Source organism: Nannobrachium achirus (genome assembly GCF_963921795.1).
Source record: "Nannobrachium achirus genome assembly, chromosome: 13".
Classification (NCBI taxonomy): Eukaryota; Metazoa; Chordata; class Actinopteri; order Myctophiformes; family Myctophidae; genus Nannobrachium; species Nannobrachium achirus.
Window position 1 is genome coordinate 6,316,762 of NC_137833.1, and position 20,918 is coordinate 6,337,679.

The following is a 20,918-nucleotide window of genomic DNA, read 5'->3' on the forward strand; positions in this document are numbered from 1 at the left end:
TACAAAAGAAGAGTAAACAAATAAAAAACGAAATAACAAATACAAATTGAGATAAAAGATAAAAGAGAGGCGGTATAAAGAAGAAGAAGTAAAAAACAAGGTTATTTCCTGCTATTATGTAACATTTAAAGAACATTAGTGTTCACAAAATGTCCTGCCTCTCGGCTATTCCCATCAGAAGTGTTGCAATTCAAACACCATTTAGGTCTTAAATCACTCTAATGAGTGTCGTGTGGGAGTGATTTAAGACGGTGTTTGAATTGCAACACTTCTGATGGGAATTAACACCACACTCGAGATACGACCGCAAACAAGAGTTGGGAAAATGATTTGCTTGGCAGCTTTTGTCTCTCCCAAACAAACCACCTCCTCTCCGCTATTTGCTTACCTTCCCATTTTCCCACGTCACTCCGGCCCTCTTTCTCCCTCCCTCCCTCTCCCTCTCTCTCCTTTCTCTCTCTCTCTCTCTCTCTCTCTCTCTCTCTCTCTCTCTCTCTCTCTCTCTCTCTCTCCCTCCCTCTCTCTCATAGTCTAGACCCTCCCATTCTCACTGCCACTAAAAAACCAAACACAGAAGCAGTCTCACTTCAACTTGTCAGCAACAGGAATACATTTCAGGTTATAGAGGTGCACGCACGCACGCACGCACACACACACACACACACACACACACACACACCTGCGAGGACCAGACCAGACACACTCTCACACAGCTGGACTTGGGGCCGTACAGACAGACAGACAGACAGACAGACATAAACTGTCACTGCTCTGTTTGGGACAAACAAACAGGTAAAGGCATGTTTTTCCCCTGTCTTTTTCTCTATACCTAGACTACAGTTTATCCTTCTAATGTTCCTTGCCTTGCAGGTCTTTCTTGACCGTTTCCCTTTTTTATTGCATGAGCTGTTTTTTCTTTCTTTTTTTGTAATGTCACCTTGTCCTGACTATAAATATACCTGAGAGAGAAAGTATAGCAGAGCTGCTCAGACAGTTTAGTTTCCCCCGCAGCCCACTAAGTAAATATCTTACTTTTGTTGTGTGTTTATCAGTCTTGTCTATATGCATGAATACAGACCAGTTCGGTTCATTTGTCACCTAACATTTTAACCTGGGTGATGTGGTATACAGGATATTAGACTGAATTAATTACAAAGTTGCTGTGAATATAGTTCTTAGCCTTGTGAGCTGAGAAGAGGTTGAAGAGAGATGCTGGCAGATGCTGTTGTTCCGGTCGGTTTATTGCAGTGGTTTCTCTAAGTGGATTCCAGGGACTCTGTGGGTTCCTTTAGGGGGGTCTAAATCGACCCATACAAGTCTGTAACTCTTGACAGTGTACACATGGAACCAAATGAACCCGTCATTTAGTACACTGTCAGAGTTAAGGGGAAGATCTTGAAATGTAAAAGTTTTGAGAACCACTGGTTTATTATAGCACAGAGTACATGGGTTCTATGACGGAAGCCTGAGCTCCCAGCAGCCTTTCGGCTTCAACGTTTTCAGGCCAAGGACCCCTTAGTTGAGAGAGAGATGAAGCAGGGACCCCCACAACCTGTTCATAGATTCCATATACCGGTAGTTTAATCGTTTGACAGCACAATCATTGTGTATTTTGAATTGATGTCAATGTGTTTTCAGATATTTAACCACTTGAACCGTCAATACTTAATAAACTTGACCTTTCACTCTGTACTTAGTCTGCTCTTTTTCCCCTCCACACCAAAGCTCTTTGCCGAAATTAGCCGCGCGCTGTGAGGTGTTGTGAGCTTGTAGATCTGCTATTTTTGGCTAAAGTTATCAGAATATGGACGCTAGGGAAAGAAAATGTGATCATATTACACCAACACTCATAGCACTACACTGGCTTCCAATACCGACCAGAGCTGATTTCAAGGTACTGCTCCTTTAATATAAAGCCTTAAACGGACTTGCCCCACCTTACATGTCCAACTTAATAGAACCTTACATCCCTGGAAGACCACTGCGCTCCCAGGATGCTGGTCTACTGACTGTCACAAGTTATAATAAAATAACTGTTGGGGGCAGAGCATTCACACATGCTCTCCCCCGAGCTGTCAGGGATGCCGACACTCTGGCCATTTTTGAGCGGTGGTCACAACGCTCCTATACATGGCCGTGTGTGTGGGTCTGTCTGTCACACACACACACACCACCGCTCAGTTCACACGAGTGTGATTTTTAAATCTAGGCTGAAAACCCATCTTTTTACCCTGCATTATGGTTCTTCTCCCTAGTTGTACTCAATGTGAGTTGATCTGCACACTTTTGCAGCCGTGCTCTGCCACATGGTTATTATTTCACCATGCATGCTAGCACATTTATTGTATTGTCTTGTTGTTTTGCTACTAATGTTTTTTGTTGTATCATTGTTTCTATATATTGATGTTTTTGTTGTATGACTGTTTTTAATCACTTGTTGTACTGTTGTGAAGCGCACAGAGACCCCTTGGAGTGATGATTGCACTATAAATAAAAATAAACTGAAACTGAAGTGGTTAACATAAAAAAAGGAGAAAAAAAAGCTCTCTATCACACAAAGATTTGCCGGACCCCCTGTTGAAGACCTTTAGTGCAGACATTTGCTTCTATCATTGCTGTAAATGTGACCTAATTAAAAAAGCACAATAATTCCCCCTCTTGTGGGAAGTTCTAACATTTCCCACAGTGACTTAGAGATACGAAACACATGAGAATGTGAAACTATCTGACAGTTTAACGAAGGTTCACTCAGCCACAATCTGGTGTGATCTGTTTCACTCTGGCAGGGTGCTGGTTTCACTTTGCTGACTGGCTAACAGTCCTGTAAACACTATAGAGATGCAGGTATGTGAGATGACTGCAGTGTTTGCAATGTCAGTGTAATATTATGTAGGCCATGATATATACATCAACAAGGATTATATTTCACAGGGCATGAAATGAATAGGCTTGTCCTGTTTGTTTTTTTGTTGTCCTTATGTTTCCTTGTTTTGTTTGTTTGCTGTCATTATATTTTCCTCTAGTGTAAATCAATTCAATGGCACAAAGGGTAAGCACAATAAGCTTTTAGCTTCAGCTTGTGCCTTTTTTTGGTCTGTTTATGTGAATGAAATGATTGAATGAAATGAAGGAAAACGAGTTGTACTATACAAATGACCACAAAATAAACTAACTAACTAACTACTGAATCTTTATGGACAAGTTCTTTAAAACATGTACATGTCCGAATAAGTGGCTCTTGGTTTAACTTTTTATGTGACGCTAGGTGCGTCACATAAAAAGCTTTGTGCTGTATGCAGACTGTGGACTGTGGAGCGGAGGGGGTCCAAGGGGGGGTCTTATTTATTTTGACAAATAAAATACAAATAAAAACAGAAAAATTAATGACTGTGAAATGGCAAATGTATATATTTATAAGTGATTTTTGTGCCTGGACAAGTGGATGTGAAATGTTCTTGTCCAGAGGACGAGTGTCTCAAAAAGCTAATCATTACAGCAAAGTTTGTGCTATGCTATGACTTTCTGAAGTGAAGAAGTCCAAAGCACTGCCTTACGTGTTACATAGACGACAGCTAGGCCAGGGTAGTAGGATACAGAGACCGGCGAGCGCTGTGTCAATATTTCTGGGTAAACACAGCATGAAAGAAAAGGCACATTTAAAGGGCACTGACACTATAAAACTAAGTTGTCTGTCTCTATACGCTGGCATTTTAGCCTTTACAACAAGGGTCTTCAACAGGGGGTCCGGGACCCCTAGGGGGTCCTCAGAGTTACTACAGGGGGTCCTCCAAATCTTTGTGTGATAGAAACCTTTTTTTCTCCTTTTTTATATTAACCACTTGAACCCTATAGTCTTCATATTCTGAGAACCTTAGACAACAATAGCAGGTCTGTGAGCTTGTAGATCGGCTATTTCCGGCAAAGAGGTTTGGTGTAGAGGGGGAAAAGAGCAGACTAAGTACAGAGTGAAAGGTCAAGTTTATTAAGTATTGACTCAAGTGGTTAAATATCTGAAAACACAAATTGACATGAATCCAAAATACACTGATGATTGTGCTGATAAACAATGAAACTATATGGAATCTATGAACAGGTTGTGGGGGTCCCTGCTTCATCTCTCTCTCAACTAAGGGGTCCTTGGCCTGGAAACATGAAGACTTTTGCTTTATAAATCGCTTCTTCTCCTTGTCAGACAGACAGTGCTAGTCCCCCCCCCTCCCCCCTTGACATTTTGTATAGAACATTAGACAGCAAACAACCAGATCCTTTGTGGCTGTGACTCAGTTATATTTGTGTGGCTTTTCTTCTCTGCATCGTGTGTGTGTGTGTGTGTGTGTGTGTGTGTGTGTGTGTGTGTGTGTGTGTGTGCGTGTGCGTGTGTGTGAAAAGAGAGAATCGGTCTACATTTCTATAACGTCTTTCATCCCAAGCCTTTCTTTACAATGTGCAGTAGCCTACATTCAACCCATTCATGCACGCACACACACACACACACACACACACACACGCACACGCACACGCAGATGGCAGAAACCACCACACATGCATGGCACCAGCCTACAGCCTGCTCATGGAGAGCAGTCAGTTTGTGTCTTTGGCATTTTGGACTTACAAAGCCGGGAATAGAAATGGAACCCTGGGCTTCCCTCTGCACCACCTGATCCACTTCTGCTCATATCTGTGTCCTTCCTCTTCTTCTACTTCCAGATGAATCCAGAGCCACCGAGGGCCATGTGGTGATCGGTCTACACGTAGCTCTCTCTCTCAGGTAAGGCCGGACTATCGCAATTATTTGACATAATCGCAAATGGAAATAGCAGATCTACAAGATTGTAGATCGGCTATTTTCACTATCAATGCTCTTTTTTAATTAAGTATAAAGTTGTCAGATATGTCAGTAATTTCTTTGTATATTTAGGTTATGCGTCATATCCGTCATAAGCCTACAAGCCAAACGGAAATGTAATTGACAACGACAAATACACAATTAAATCATTAATCGCAATTATATCTGTGACAATTAATCGTCATTAATTAATGTCATAACTGAAGTTGAAGCCCATGATGTGCGTAGCTCTTGGGATCGTGGGCCTGCGGGAATTGATCCGAGCGCAGAATCCAAAGCCAAAGCCATGCTTCTGCTTAGTTTATATATAGTCAGGGAATTTTAATAAAACCCTGGGAATAAATTCCTTACCAAACAATTTCTTCGCCAATGTGTTGGTAAAGGTGTCTAGTAACATATCTAACAAAGATTGAAATTCAACATCCCTAGCAAAATATTTGACAGCTAGGGTAATTCTGGGTCTCATTCACTTACTATACACTGTAAATCAAATCAAATCAAATCAAATTTATTTATATAGCACATTTAAAAATAATTCTCATTGTACCAAAGTGCTTCACAGGTTAAAAATGCATCATTACAAACAATCAAAAAATGTAAATAAAAATAGAATTGACAACGTAACCATGGTAGTTTACATTAAAAACATTAAAAATAGTAAGGGAGAAAAAGAAAAGAAAAGGCCTCTAATCGAAGAAGTTCATCATGGGGATTCAAAGGCTTGTGAAAATAAAAGTGTTTTAAGCCTAGTTTTAAAAACTTCAACAGAAGGGGCAAACCTAACAGAGGCGGGAATGCTGTTCCACAAGGTGGGGCCAGCGACTGCAAAGGCGCGGTCCCCCCTGTGTACCTTGTTGGAGAACGGGACCTCAAGTGTCCCCCTATCTGCTGACCTGAGGGTCCTGGTGGTGGGGGGATAAGACAGGAGTTCAGAGATGTATGAGGGAAAAAAATCACTCCCAAAAATATGCTTTAAGTAGCATGTTAGGGGACTAACTAGGTGTTTTTAATTATTCTGAATCCATTGCAAGCATTTGTTTTGCACAAAAAACATTCATTGGGCCAAAATCAGACGCGAAAAAACGATGGTTTAGTGATGAGTCATCACTTTTCACAAGGTGCTTGCAATGGATTCAGAATAATTAAAAACACCTAGTTAGACCCCTCACATCCCACTTAAAGCATATTTTTGGGAGTGATTTTTTCCCTTATAGTAGGCCTACAGTGTATAGTAAGTGAATGAGACCCAGAATTACCCTAGCTGTCAAACATTTTGCTAGGGATGTTGAATTTCAATCTTTGTTAGATATGTTTCTAGACACCTTTACGAACACATTGGTGAAGAAATTGTTTGGTAAGGAATTTATTCCCAGATTTGACAGATATTCTGCTAGTTTTCCCTGACTAATAGGATGCTTGTACTTCTCTCCCTTGCTGTTAGTATGCCTATGATGCCTATCGTATGCTGCTGCCTTTATGTATTGTGCTGCTGCCTTCTATGTCCTGCTGCTGTTTAGATGTTATGCTGTTGCTGCTCTCCCGCTGCCATTCTTGTCAATAAAGTATAATTTAACCTCCAGACCAGACCACTCCCCCGAACTGGCTTCGTCACTAAGTTCCTTCGCTAAATAACTGTGACAGCCCTACTCTCCAGGCGGAGTCATGCTGCGACCAGGGACCATGAGGACTGAGAGATGGTGCAGGCTGGTGGTGTTACTCATCATCATCATGGTGGTGGTCCTCAGCCTGGTGGGACAGGCTGCTGCCCAGGCCTCCTCCTGCCCGGCCCCCGGCCCCCCGCTGGGCCTGACGCAGCCCCAGTATGAGCACCTGGACGCGGGGCTGCTGGATCCTGGTGCAGGCTTCATGGCAGCTCCGGTGCAGTCCTTCCTCCACACGGTGCAGCCCAACAGTTTCCCCTCAGGTCAGTGTGAGAGCTGCATGGAGCTCTCATCAGTGGGGGTAAAAGTATCAATACTGCAGTATAGAAATACTCTGTTACAAGCAAACGTCTGGAATTCAAAATGTACTTGAGTGAAATGACAAAAGTATTGGTGTGAAAATGTTCTTAAAGTAGCAAAAGTAGAATACTCATTATGCAGAAGACCTAGCCTCGTACCCGCCCTCTTCCGGAAACCAATCCTCCTGGAGAACGGAAGTTGGTCGTTTACTAGGCTACAGAAGACCCATTTCAAGTTTTCAAATGTGTAAAAATCTCACAACTGAAATCTATTTATGGCATTTATCTATGTGTTTATGGAAGTTAATTCATACCATTTCTGACAACATTGTTGCTTTCCCAAATATTACATAGCATTCATTTCCCGTGGTTTGGTTTCAAACTGAATCCTGGGAATCACAGTTCTAACAGACAACAGAGCTATCAGAGGGGTCGCCACTACTAAAAGTATCGTTAAACTGTATGACTTAAGTGGTTAATTCCCCACGGCCCGGGTACCATCTAGAATCTCATACAACCACGTTATTTAGATGTGCTGGTGTTGTTACAGCTTGTAGTTGGTTTTGTTGAGTGTTTTGATAGTTCAGAGTTTCTCTGTGATGGCTTTCGGTCACCGCCGGGCCACCTGGCTTCCTGTGGTGGTGACAAATTTACCTAACGTACAAGGGCAAGCGATGGACTGTCACGAAATGCTCCAACACTTCTCTCAAGGTGAAGAGAATTTATTTATTGTCGGCTGACACACACGTTACACGACACTTAGTCGCCAGGCGAGGCATGACTCAGGCTTTAAGACAAGTCATGTGGCTCGGGCCCCGGGAGGATACTGCAAGTATGCCCCCAAATAATTGACTAAACACTAAGATATTATAGATGAATTATCATGACTTGTGATAAATTGGAACTTAAAGTGTACTACGCTAGTTCCATTGATCCACGCCGGAACCACGATTGATCGATTGATCTTTAAAATAGGGAGCGTAGCGTTCTTAGGACGTTCGATAGTCCGACGCTGGTGAATGCTAACCTGCCGACACTGGTGAATTCTAACCTGGTGAATGTTAACCTGGTGAATGCTACAATGCCTAAACCTAACCTTAACCCTTACCCTAACCTCAGTAAAACTATGCCTAAACCTAACCTTAAAACCTAACCCTAACCATTAGTCAGTCAGACTAATGGGACGTCGAAATACAGAGATTTCTCCATTAAAATAAACATGCTTTGAAAATGGTCAGATGGGTTGGGTTGGGCTTCTAACACTTTCGAGATTTTCAAGTGGGCACTGGTCCAACAAAAGGTTGAGAAGAACCATTGGTCTGTATACATTAGTTACCCAGACGATACCACAGAAACTCCATGACATCTTTGGCTAATCAGTAAGTGAGTGGGAATGCACCTACTTTGCTCGGTTAATGCTTAACTTTCAAGGGCGACGTTGTTTGGTTCCGCTGCTGTTTCCTCATGTAGGGAATGACTCTGTCGTGACCAGACAGTATCGTCTGAGCCTTTTCAATGCTTCTGTTACCGGGATGGCTTTGTGAGTGCTTCTATTGTGTCACAAAAACACATTTAATATCCTGCCTCCAGGTTCTATACTCATTTTAATAAGCAAACAATGGAACAAGCCACACACAATTACGTGCACAAACACACACAAGCATGTAGGCAGGGAGTCAAGCAGGGAGGCAGGCAGGCACACGCACGTGCACGCACACGCACAGTGTCAGTGACACACACAGAGAGACAGTCTGTCAACCTTTGCTCAGATGAAAGCATCGATGAGTCACTGATAATTATTTATAGATGACTGAATCACACCAAACCATTTTCTTCCTTGACATTCGGTGCTTGTGTGATGATGACAAATTATCGCTCCGGCCGAATCTGTGGGTGTCTGTCAGGTTGATAATGTATGGATGATGAGGATGACGTTGTTCTGTGTGACACGATATTATGTTCCCCATGCTAGTTAATACCTGTTCATTTATGTTCCCCATGCTAGTTAATACCTGTTCATTTATGTTTCCTGTTTCCTGTTGAGATTGGCACATTTCACCCAGGTTTTTTTCATCTCACTCACGTCACTTTGTCTGCTGACCTCACTCAGCAACGAAAATAAAACAATTCACAGGAGGCAAGCAGTGATCACCCCATGATGTGCACTGCAACGTAGTTTCAGATGCACTACATTGCAGGCGCTTTTTGAGAGTGAAAAAATAAGAATACACGTGTGACATGTGTGATCTGGACAGCTTGCCCCAGGAAATGTTAGTGCACTTTGACTACTACTGCTATTTTCATTTGTTTGGGTCCTGGGCAAACTTCTAATCACGCTTTTGGGTCTTGACCCGAAAGGTTTGGGAACCACTGCTGTAGAATAGCTTCTGGTTTCTTGTACTTAATCACTAATCCTTGTACATTACCTGCTTACACTTAATTATTATGATTATCATGATTACTATTATCCTACTATTCCACACACACACACACACACGCACACGCACAAATTAAACATTTGCGTTGCGAGGCGTTGTGAGCATGTAGAGCTGCTATTTTCACAATAGAAACGTGTAATCCGTGTTATACAAAATGTAATGCCTCAGCTCTTAGAGCTCGTCAGGGTGAGGGGGGGGGGGGTCCCTAGTTAAAATATGATTATTTTATCTAGTCAGCTGTACCTCCCTGCTGAGTGACTGTCCTCTCACAGTAAACTCCTCATCCTCACAGAAAGCTAAGCTTCCTCAATGCAAGTCAGTCCAAAGCTCAACACACATTTACCTTTTCTCTCTCTCTCTCTCCCGCTCTCTTTCTCTCACTCTAATCCCCCCTGACACACCCACACACACACACACGCGCACACGCACGTACACACGCACACACGCACGCGCACGCACGCACACACTGGATGATTGCCCTTAAGAGCAGGGCTTACAAACTGTGCTCACCAACCTGAGCTTGCCAGCTGGTTCTCTCTCCCTCCTAACTGAACACCAGCTGGTGAGCATGAGTTTCTTTTGAATGCTTGTGGTTCTTATCGTACGTTTGTGCGTACGGTTTGAAGTTTCCATACCTTTGAACAGAGCGCACCTCGTGAATTCCTGCTTATGACGGAGAAAAACTCCCAAATGCAATGTGTTGTGACTCCTCCTATTCTCTTATATTCTTGTAAGACACACAAGGGCGACAAGCGACCAGGGTGAGGTCGCACCATGTCTTGGCCATCTGGCCAGTGATGCACACGTATATCAGACCAGTTACCCATATATGGAGACCCCCTGATACTCATATATGGAGATCCATGTACTGTACATGGAGATATGCTGTGAGAGCCCAAACACTCTTACTCAGTTATTCGTTATGTGAAAGTCCTATGTTGTCTATGACATCTGACATCATACATACAATCCATTTTATGCCCATATATGGAGATCCCTGTCTGTAGAACCAGCCACACAGATATGGGCTGTCTTGGCCATCTGTCTTGGCCATACATGGATTCTGTTAGTGCGGTATGTGGCCGATGTGGCCTCCATATATGGGCATTCCCATTTAAAGTCCTGTTAGATATGGGTTTAATATCGAAGACATCAGGGATCTCCATATATGGGCATACAAGTTATTATGTTAGTGTGGTTCCCCTGACATCACAGTGATGTCAGAGTATGATGTCAGAACGGAAAACCCATAGACCGTAAAAAAGCATACACGGACAGACGTCCAGACAGACGGAAATGTGCCGTATCTCATACTCAACTGCGACCTTCGGTCACAACTAGGGCCAGCCTGCCTGATACTGTATATTGGGGGCCGATTCGTAGTTTTCAAGAAATGTTCAAAAACCTTCAAAGAGCAGATCTACAAAGCTACACGTCACGATGTTGTGACCTTTTCGGCTACTTTTGCAAATCTTCAAATAGGGCTTAGGGTAAATACTGTACAATGAGCTTCAGTTCATGTTCACTGTAGCCTATAATTACTTTAAAATATGGGCACCTCGGTGCAAAATTGGCTGTTTTGTCCAAAATGTTAACACATAGATTTAAAAAAAAAAAGGTCTAAGTAATGTGAAGTAAACATGATGTGAACACACACGGTACATCATTATCAGACTTGATTTTATCCTGCAACTTCTTGTTTATGCCCCAAAATGACTGGACTTGTAGAAATATTACACCTTAAAAGTTTAAGCATGTAATGATCATGTATACTTTCTTTTTCTTAAGACCATTGTTCAAATATTTAAATCTTTAACAATTTTGGACAAAAATAGCCAATTTTCACATGGAGGTGCCCAGGTGTCCCTAGTGCCCACCTGACCTGTGTTAGCGAGGCTAAGCAATCTGAGTTCCCAGAGGTTCTTTTAGCGAGGCTAAGTGGTAGAACGTGACCCACATGGCTCTGTTCCTGACTGGGCTTTTTGCAGAGCTGAGAGCGACAGGAGGAACCAGATATAGTACAACCTCAACTCCAGGCACGTGCACACATAGACATCAAAGGGGGCTTGAGCCCCTGCCCTTTTACCCGTCTGTAAAAAAGTGCCCTCTCCAGACCATGAATGCAGTTTTTATCTATGGTGAAATAAATGCAAATGTCCTCTTTCCATGCCATTCCTGAAGGCAGCATTCAAGAGAACTGCCTTGTCCAAACTCTCCTGAACTTGAACGCAGCATCTTATGTTGAAATAATTGCCCTCTCTGTGTAGAAATCCATGCCGTTACGCCACATCTCCAGTATTCACTTGATTATGCTTAGTTCAGTGTGGTATCAAGCATCGAAGATAGCCGGACAACGCATCGCGCTGGGAGGCGTTGTCCTCCTCCTTGTGAGCTTGGAGGTCTTCTATTTTCAATATTTTCACCATAATGCCCTTTCAGATATTTCAGCCCCTGCCTCTCTGACGTTCTCTGCACGTCCCTGCCAGACAGAGCCGTAACTCAGAACACCTGAACACAGGGGCGTCACAAGGGGTAGGAAAGTGGGACTGAGTTACTAGGGCCCAAGGTGGAGGGGCCCTAGTAACTTTAGCTATTGAAAAATAGCAGATATACAAGCTCACAGCGAGCTTGTAGATCTGCTATTTTTGAAAAGTCGTTAAAATGTGTGCAAATCTTTGAATATGTATTTTTTTAAGCGAACATTTGTAACTCAAATCTTGCTTCCGGGGGGGTCCCTGGAACTAAATATTTTGAGATGGGGGTCCGTGGCCAAATTCATATCTTTTTGGGGGGTCCTTGACATGAAAAAGTTTGAGCATCACTGACATGGAAACATAGGTTTCTTGCACACATTTTCACGTAAAAAAAAAAATAGCAGATCTACTAGCTCACGAGTGCCGCGCTGTGAGCTTGTATATCTGCTATTTTTCAATAGTTAACATTCATGGGGGGGCCCCGCAGTGAATCCTTGTACCCAGGGCCCAGAATTTGGTGTGACGCCCCAGCCTGAACATTGACGACATGCACACCTCTTCTCCTCTCTCTGCAGTTCCCCCTTCCCTTCCACACAACCAGCGTCTGTGTTGTGGGGAACAATATCCATACCAACTGAGCTTTCAGAGGAACAATAGAAGGGGAGTCTAATCTCTGGTTGCCTGGTTATTACTGGACACCATGGAGAGGGCTGGATTTCAACCTTTATTTTGCTTCTTCTTCCTCCTACTACTGCTGCGTTCCTCCTGCGGTCTGCCTAAAACCAGACGATTGTAAATAAATGTACTAAACAGACATCAAACTGATTGATTTGAATGATTATGTATAATAATAATCGATAAATTAATTGGGAAAAATGTCTTTTATGTATTTTTGGCCAACACCATTCTACAATGAAGTATAAAATACATTTAGTGTAAAAAGATCACATCTAGAGTGAAGTGAGTGGTGCTATTTATGAGCTAATTTCATTAGGCGTCCCGCCAAGCCTGGCCAATGAGACCCTGGGCGAGTCGGCGTACAACATACTTTGAATGCTATGTGCCAAGATGTAGGCCAGATGTAGGCCATATCTAGGCCACATATAGGCCAGATGTAGGCCAGATGTAGGCCACGAGTCAGGGCCCAGACTTTATACTGTACGCACTGTAACATAACAATACATGTAGAGTTGACCGTTTTAAAGATGGGGTGACATGATTTTCTCCCCTAAAACATGATTATCAGGTATTATGATTATACTAGGAGGAAGATTTCTTTCAAAAGAGTGTACAGAAAGAGTTAAAATTATGTTTTCATGTGGCCACGCCTACCAGTTCATTAAGTTAACTCAACAGACACATACAACACAAAAAAAGTACAAAACTATGGCACCACCTCTTTGCAACGATTGCAACACATTTGTACATAGCCTGGGACGCAACGTGACGTGGTCGGGTGGATGTAGCATTGTAGCAACCACACCAGGGGCTCGAAACCCCAAGCTCAGCTCAGCGCACAAAACAGAGACACAACAGAGACTTTGAGGTTGTGGTCTCTGAGGACACAAAGCTCATTAATCAACAGCAGCATTGTGTATTGTGTTACTTTTACACCAATGTGAATGCAGTGGTGTAAAGTAACTAAGTACATTTACTCAAGTACTGTACTTAAGTACAATCTTTACTAGGTATTTTTACTTTACTTGAGTATTTCAAATATTGTACTTTTACTCCACTTCAATTATTTGAAAACATTAGTTACTAGTTACTTTGAAGATTTGGATTATTACAAAATATAGATTACCCACTTTTGTAGATCTTCTATTAAAAGATTTTTAATTTTTATACATTTTATGCATTTGAAAAAAAAAGAACATTTGAAATGGGACATTCTGTATAACGAGTACTTTCTACTTTTGGTACTTAAAGCTATACTGTGTAAGTTGCTAAACTAGTGGTCAGTCGCGGTATTGCTTTTTTCGTCCGTTTTTCGCCCGGAGTCACCGCGGACCACCGCCGCGGACCTCCGGAGCGGCGCCGCAAACCACCGCAACCGATACGAATCCATGGAGTGGTAGAACGTAATTTTCTGAGCAGGATTTGGGGAATAAGAGGTTAAGAATCCTTCACCATCGTAAACACTGGTTGCTGAGGGAAGCTACTTCCTGAAGAGTCGGTTATTGGCCGGTAGTGTATCATGTGTGTATGATCTGCGATGTGATTGGCCAACGTATACACAACGTATACAGATGATGCAGATTACGTCATTTTGCCGGGAAATCCCGCCCCTGTCATTGCTAAGAACAGAAAACATATAAAGAGAAGGCTTCAGAAGCTGAAAATAACGGAGTGGGTGTTCTAAAACTTTAGCGATGTAACAGTTAGGACAATTTTAAGATTTGTTTTATAAAAAAAGTTACATGGTATAACTTTAAAGTACATTTTGTTACCAATACTGTAGCACTTTTTTAAATTCACGTATTTTACTTGTAACAGAGTATTTCTACATTGCAGTACTGATACTTTTACTTAAAAGTAACCACAGTAAAACGTGTGTACTTTTTTCTACCACTGTGTCAAGTCAAGTCACCTTTATTTGTATAGCACATTTAAAAACATTAAACAACAGTACTAAAGCACAAGACCGACAGATAGATAGCCTACTTCACAAAAACACCAAACGTCCCTCACTATTACAAAAGACAAATCACAAACAGTATAACATCAGAAGAAAGGTATATACACGAGTAAAATAAATACAAATAAAGAAGTTAACATTGTTGTTCTTCTTTCCTTTTCCTCCAGACCTGATCGTGACGTTTGTGGAGGATATTGAACAACACGCAATGGCAGATAAAGACACCATCAGAGCAGTAAGAACAATATTTCTTAAATTTTTTATCCCACCATTTTTCAACCCATTTTTCACCCGGTGTCAATCATCTATTGCAATCCTGGCCGCTACACTCCCTCTGCCAACCTGGGGAGAGCAACGGACTGACCTCATGCTTCCTTCTATGCATGAAGAGTCCAAGCTGCTTCTTTTCACCTGACAGGGGGGAGTTTCCCCTGTTGCACGTAGCGCGGCTGGCCAGGAGGGGGAGGCAGTATAGAGACCAGGATTACTACATGTTTTTTTGTGAGGGCACCTACCCTAGGGGACACGGGGAGAACATGCAAACTCCATACAGAAAGGCCCTTTTTCCAACCCCACCCCCCACAGTAAGAACAATATGTCTTTGTCCAGGAGGAGGCAGTGTGTGCAGCGTGGGAACTTGTTGTGTCTCTTTTAGACGTGACAGACACTCCCCCCACCCCAGCAGTAACCTGAGAGATCTGGCTGTATTCTCCATACATCAACCTTTGTATAAGCTTTCAATATGTCTTCTAGCGTTACTAAAACTCTAACAGCCCGGGGCCAGTAACCCGAGGAAGCTTAAGCACCTTAACAACCTGGTCGTCCCTAATTTGGGGCCTGTTATTATTTGAGGACATTTTTCAAAAGAAATAATGAAAGTAGTGAAACCACAAGCTCACAGTATTACAATTTGTTGTACAACATACGGTAATCATTTATATAGGGCTTAAGTGGTTAATGTAGTGCATCTGTCTATGTACTGTACATCTACTAGAGGTGTAATGATGTAGTAACTGCATCGAATAATCGATTTTAATGTTCAACTATCTACTGTATTGATATGTAAACAGCTAAATATGGTTTGACTTTTTATCGCCTCGAATCGTTTTGCAATACAAATAATGATATTGAATCATTTTGCAATGCAAATAATCGAGTCTTACAGCCAGCAGGATACAGAGTGTCAGACCACATTAAAAGTGAATCCATTTCATAGCCAGTCTAGTCTCGCTATGTGTGATGAACTCTTATGAGATATCTGCACTCTTTTCTTCTTCTTCTTCTTCTTCTTCTTCTTCCTCCTGCATGGCTGCAGAGGATCATCTGGATCCAACTGGTTGTGTTTTCTGCTGCTTTCATGGTGACTCCTGAATGTCCTCTCGCTCTCTCCCTGCATCCATAAACCTTTCATGGTGACTCCTGAATGTCCTCTCTCTCCCTGCATCCATAAACCTTTCATGGTGACTCCTGAATGTCCTCTCTCTCCCTGCATCCACAAACCTTTCATGGTGACTCCTGAATGTCCTCTCTCTCTCTCCCTGCATCCATAACCCTGCTCTTTCATGGTGACTCCTGAATGTCCTCTCTCTCCCTGCATCCATAACCCTGCTCTTTGTTCTTCCTCTTCTCATCTTTTTGATTTAGTTTTAGCCATAGTCTTTTGAATAGAATGAAGTTGTATTCAAGAGTGCGACACGTTGTGAACTTGTAGATCTGATAGTCATATATCAGAGAACAAAGTTACTTTCCCTCCCTAACATTTTGATCTAGTTTTTATTTGTTGACGAAATTGTCAATATATTTCATCTTAGTTTTAGTCATCATAGCTTAGTTTTTATTTAGTTTTCGTCCGTGAGAAAAGGTAGTCGACGATTTTCGTAGTAGTTTTATTCAACGAAATCAACACATGTCCAAACCAACCTCAACCTCACTTTGTCGTGCTTTATCCCCACCAAACCTTTCTAACCTGGGCTGATCCTCTTATGCAGGGGTTTTCAAAGTGGGTGACGGGGCACCCTGGGGTGCCGTGACAACAGTCCAGGGGTGCCGCAAGATCATTTGATATTATTTGGAATTTATTTGGACACTTGAAAAAATATTATTTAGTTCTAACCAAAATGGCTATTATCTCAACGTTTTCCTCGCAACATAATCACTAAAATATTGTCACTGTCAGGCAGAAACCTCGTATCTCCCAGTTTTAAATGTGTACTTTCTTTTGCCCTGCTTCATCATACAAGACCGTCGCACAAAACTAGTGAAAACAGCCGATCTACAAGCACACAACGGCGTTGTGTGCTTGTAGATCTGCTGTTTTCACTAGTTTAGTACATTTTATAGATGATTGATAAATCCAAAACGAACGGTTTTGGACATACAAGGTTTCCACCCGACAGCGACGATATGCTATAAATAAAAGGTGCTGGGAGTGAAAATTATAATGTAGGGGTGCCTCGGATTAAAAAAATATTTATGGGGTGCCCTGAGACAAAACAGTTTGGGAACCCCTGCTCTAATGTCTGATCTCTTCCTGCCTTGTCACTCCTCATTGAGAATCGTAGCATCTGTACTGCCAGATCCCCAAAATTATATTTGCATTATGATATTTGCATCCCTGAAAATAACCCCACTTAGTTTTGGTATCTGCCTGTGTTTACTTGTGTGTGCTTCTACTCGTGTGTGTGTGTGTGTGTGTGTGTGTGTGTGTGTGTGTGTGTGTGTGTGTGTGTGTGTGTGTGTGTGTGTGTGTGTGTGTGTGTGTGTGTGTGTGTGTCTGTGTGTGTGTCTGTGTCTGTGTGTGTGTGTGTGTGTGTGTGTGTGTGTGTGTGTGTGTGTGTGTCTGTGCGTGTGTCCAGTCCTTGGTGTACGAGGTGGGCTTCCTGGTGTGTGCGGCCATAGGGGTGGTCTACATCGTGCTGATGCCTCTGGTGGGCTTCCTGCTAGCCTGCTGCCGGTGCTGTGGGAACTGCGGGGGAAAGATGTACCAGAAGCAGAGCGACAGCACCGACTGTTGGAGGAGAACGCTGTACTGGAGCGCCTTCCTCACCACTCTCATCATCCTGTACGTTTTGAACAGCATCTATGTTATTGTTATGGCTGCCACAATTATTACATAATAATCGTTTAATCACGATTATTTTAGGTAATCGCAGTTATTTTGCATAATCGTCATAATCGTTTCCATGTTGAGAAATGTTCATATAGTTTCAAACACTTTCAAAAAAAGTAGTGGAAATAGCAGCTCTACAAGCTCACAACGTGTCGCGATGCGACACATTGTGAGCTTGTAGATCTTTTGATCAATGTTATTTAAGTATTAAAGTTGTCAAATATCAGTAATTTCTTTGTATATTTAGTAAGGCTGGGACTTTAACTGATTAATTGCGATTAATTAATTACAGAAAATTAACGCGATTTAAAAAATTAACGCATTTTAATCGCACTTAGTTTTTGCACCACAGAACCTTCAGTTTCGGGCATACCGATCATAGCGATGCACCAACCAAGAAGAGATACCAAACGCAAAGGGAAAAGTAGCCGATCAGAGAGCTTTGCTTGGCCCAGTGGATGCGAAATATAGATTTAAAAAACTCACTCGTTGATTCACTCGTACAACAAAATGTGTTTTACTTGAAAATAAATACTTCTCAGGTCAAATATCGATGTGCGATTACAATGCGATTAATTGCGATTAATTAATCACAGAGCCTGTAATTAATTAGATTAAAATGTTTAATCGCATCCCAGCCCTAATATTTAGGTTATGTGTCATATTTACCATGTGCAACTTCAAAGCCTACAAGCCAAACAGAAATGTAATTGTCCACGACAAATACACAATTAAATCGTTAATCGCAATTATTTGAGTGACAATTAATCGTCATGTAAAATGTCATAATCGTGACAGCCCTAATCTATGTTCTACAATATTATTAACTTAAAGTTGCTAGGTATACTTTGGAAAGTCACTACCCTGTTTATTTTATTATAACATTCATTAAGTTACTGTATTAAGTGCCATTCACTCTCTGAGCACTATAACTAACTGCAACTATACAAAATATTACTTTTAAAATCGTTCCAGCCAAACGGATAGCAGTGTTGACACTAATTATAAAAAAGAAAATACAATAGTGAAAGATATACTTATAGTAATCTTTATAGTGATGGTGCCCAGTGGGAAATGGCGCTTTACACCAATATACAAGCCATTAAAATGCACACACCTGCATATGAATACTAGTTCAGAATCAGATGTAGACTGATTTCTCAGAGCGGCAGTCACAACTCAAGCGACACTGCTTCGCACCGCGACACCGCAGCCACTTGACAGCGCTCTGGAAAAAAGGTTTTAGTGCAGATATGATATCTCATAAGAGTCTATCACACACAGATATGATACAGATATGATATCTCATAAGAGTGTATCACACACAGTGATATCTCATAAGAGTGTATCACACACAGCGAGAGCTTACAAGTGCTGCGTATCCCTACTTTTAAGGATCTTTACAAGTCCTTACAAGTGCTGCAACATGTCCAACTGGAATTGTAGCATTAAGATGGCTTTTAACGATACCAGTTGAACGATATGCCAAAATGTAAACAAACAAGTACATTTTTGGGGGAAAGGTTGTCCATGACATGTAGCCCAGTAACAGTGGTATGGTCCTCAACAATTTATAAAAATGTATCTGGTGTGTGCGATTGTCTACCTGGCTATGGAAGGTCATTCTTTTTAATGTTTGATGATAGCGAAAGACAAGTGTGTGTATGTGTGTGTGTGTGTGTGTGTGTGTGTGTGTGTGTGTGTGTGTGTGTGTGTGTGTGTGTATGTGTGTGTGTGTGTGTGTGTGTGTGTGTGTGTGTGTGTGTGTGTGTGTGTGTGCGAGCGTGCGTGCGTGCGTGCGTGCGTGCGTGCGTGCGTGCGTGCGTGCGTGCGTGTGCCAATATTGCTCTGTTTTCTATGGCAGCTTGGCTGTGTGGAAGTGAAGGTGCAGGTACCCATGAGCTGTCTAACCTGAGGTGTCCAATCCATGAACTGTCTAAACCCCGTCATATGTGTCTCCCTCCTGTAAACGTCCACAGAGCGGGAAACGTCTGTATGTTCCGGAGCAACGAGACCTTCCACGCTAGCGTGGACCACGGCACGACGCAACTCAACGGCACCTTAAACAACCTCCACACCTACCTCACTGCTGTACCACAGGTAAGCACCAGTAAATAGCCTACTGTACTGGGTTGGTTGAACTAGAATCATTGATTCTATAACCAGGTGTGGTCTAGCTTATACCGTATTGTACTGTATTCCTTAAAATTGTGTTTCTCATCAAAAGGATGAGAGCAAATGCTATGTGAATACATTTTAGATTAGATGGATATGTTCTATTATTATTTGCTGTAAAAAAAATGTAAAGGGGTAAAATAATCCTGACTAAAACTAGACTAAAACGTCAACAGTTTTTGTCTAAACTAAAACTTGACTAACTAAAATGACGTTGTCTTGGACTAAGATAAAGACTAAAATGCTCGACTTTTAGTCGACTAAAACTAAAAACTAAAACTAAATAAAAACAGGATGAGGTTGGCTAAATGTCAAAAAAATTGCTCATAAAATTAAAACTGCCGACACCTCAGAAACACCACGCTCTCTCATGGAGGAAACACTATAACACAAACAGGAAACACAAATAATGGCCAGTGCAGAAGGAATATCCTTTACACGTGGTTGATTTACTCTCGTGGACAGAGGACAACGCTGAGGAAGACCAACAGGTCGAGACGCGTCCGTTGTCCTCTGTAAATAATAACACATGTGAAAAGGATATTCATTGTGTGCTGGCTGCTCCTTCATTGTTTCATCATGTTATTATTGAGCTGTGCACCGTAAAAACCTTCAGCAAGAGCAATCATCTCTGCTTGTGTCCCCGACCCAGAGTCGCGTCCCCATGAGGGGACGGAGGTTAGCATTTCACCAGGTTAGCTTTCACCAGCGTCCGCTAGTTAGTTTTACTCAGGTTAGGGTTAAGGTTAGCTGGACGCGACCCCAGTTCGGGGGCGCCAGAAGACCTCGCCCTCCCTCAAAACTTTATTTGAGGGAGTATTTCTGCTTTGTTGCTGTTACTTCTCTCTAACACAAATAATGGCCCCACAAACAAGGCCTTTGTTGGGTTAAATGTCACGAGAACGGCTCGGCAGCTGCGGGTGGTTTAGGCGTGTGACTTTAAGGTTTTGTTTTTATATATACATATTTGGGTCACTTTGTGGGCTTTATTTAGAGTTTTACAGTAGAGAAAGACAGGAAACAGAGAGAGAGAGATGGGGAGAGATCATGCAGTATAAAGGACTCGAACCCGCCAGGCTACATTGGCGAAGCGGCAGCCTTCTGATCACCAGACAGGCTCTCTGACCACTAAGCCACAGCCACCCGTTAGATGATCGCAGCAGGATTAGGCTATTTGTCTTGTTTTATGCGGTTCTATAAACAACGCTGTTAGTGTCTGTATAGGATTAGTCACATTAAGTACCCTGTCCGTGTGCTATTTTATCCTGCTGTTTGTGA

At 42.2% G+C, this 20,918-nt stretch overlaps 1 protein-coding gene across 3 annotated transcripts in view; it reads left to right on the forward strand.

The window, feature by feature from the left end:
• Positions 1-608: 608 nt before the first annotated feature.
• prom2 (prominin 2) overlaps positions 609-20,918 on the forward strand; it is a 52,289-nt gene continuing 31,979 nt past the window's right edge. For 2 of the 3 annotated variants that reach the window (XR_013962677.1, XM_080741193.1), the window contains exons 1-6: positions 609-792; positions 4,708-4,768; positions 6,501-6,770; positions 14,524-14,591; positions 17,212-17,417; positions 19,445-19,565. Coding sequence is in view for 2 of the 3 variants with exons in the window: in XM_080741193.1 (XP_080597319.1) it covers positions 6,509-6,770; positions 14,524-14,591; positions 17,212-17,417; positions 19,445-19,565 (657 nt within the window). In the remaining variant the exon portion in view is untranslated. Of the gene's footprint in view, positions 793-4,707; positions 4,769-6,487; positions 6,771-14,523; positions 14,592-17,211; positions 17,418-19,444; positions 19,566-20,918 lie in introns of all 3 variants that reach the window. The other variant, XM_080741194.1, reaches the window with a different exon arrangement.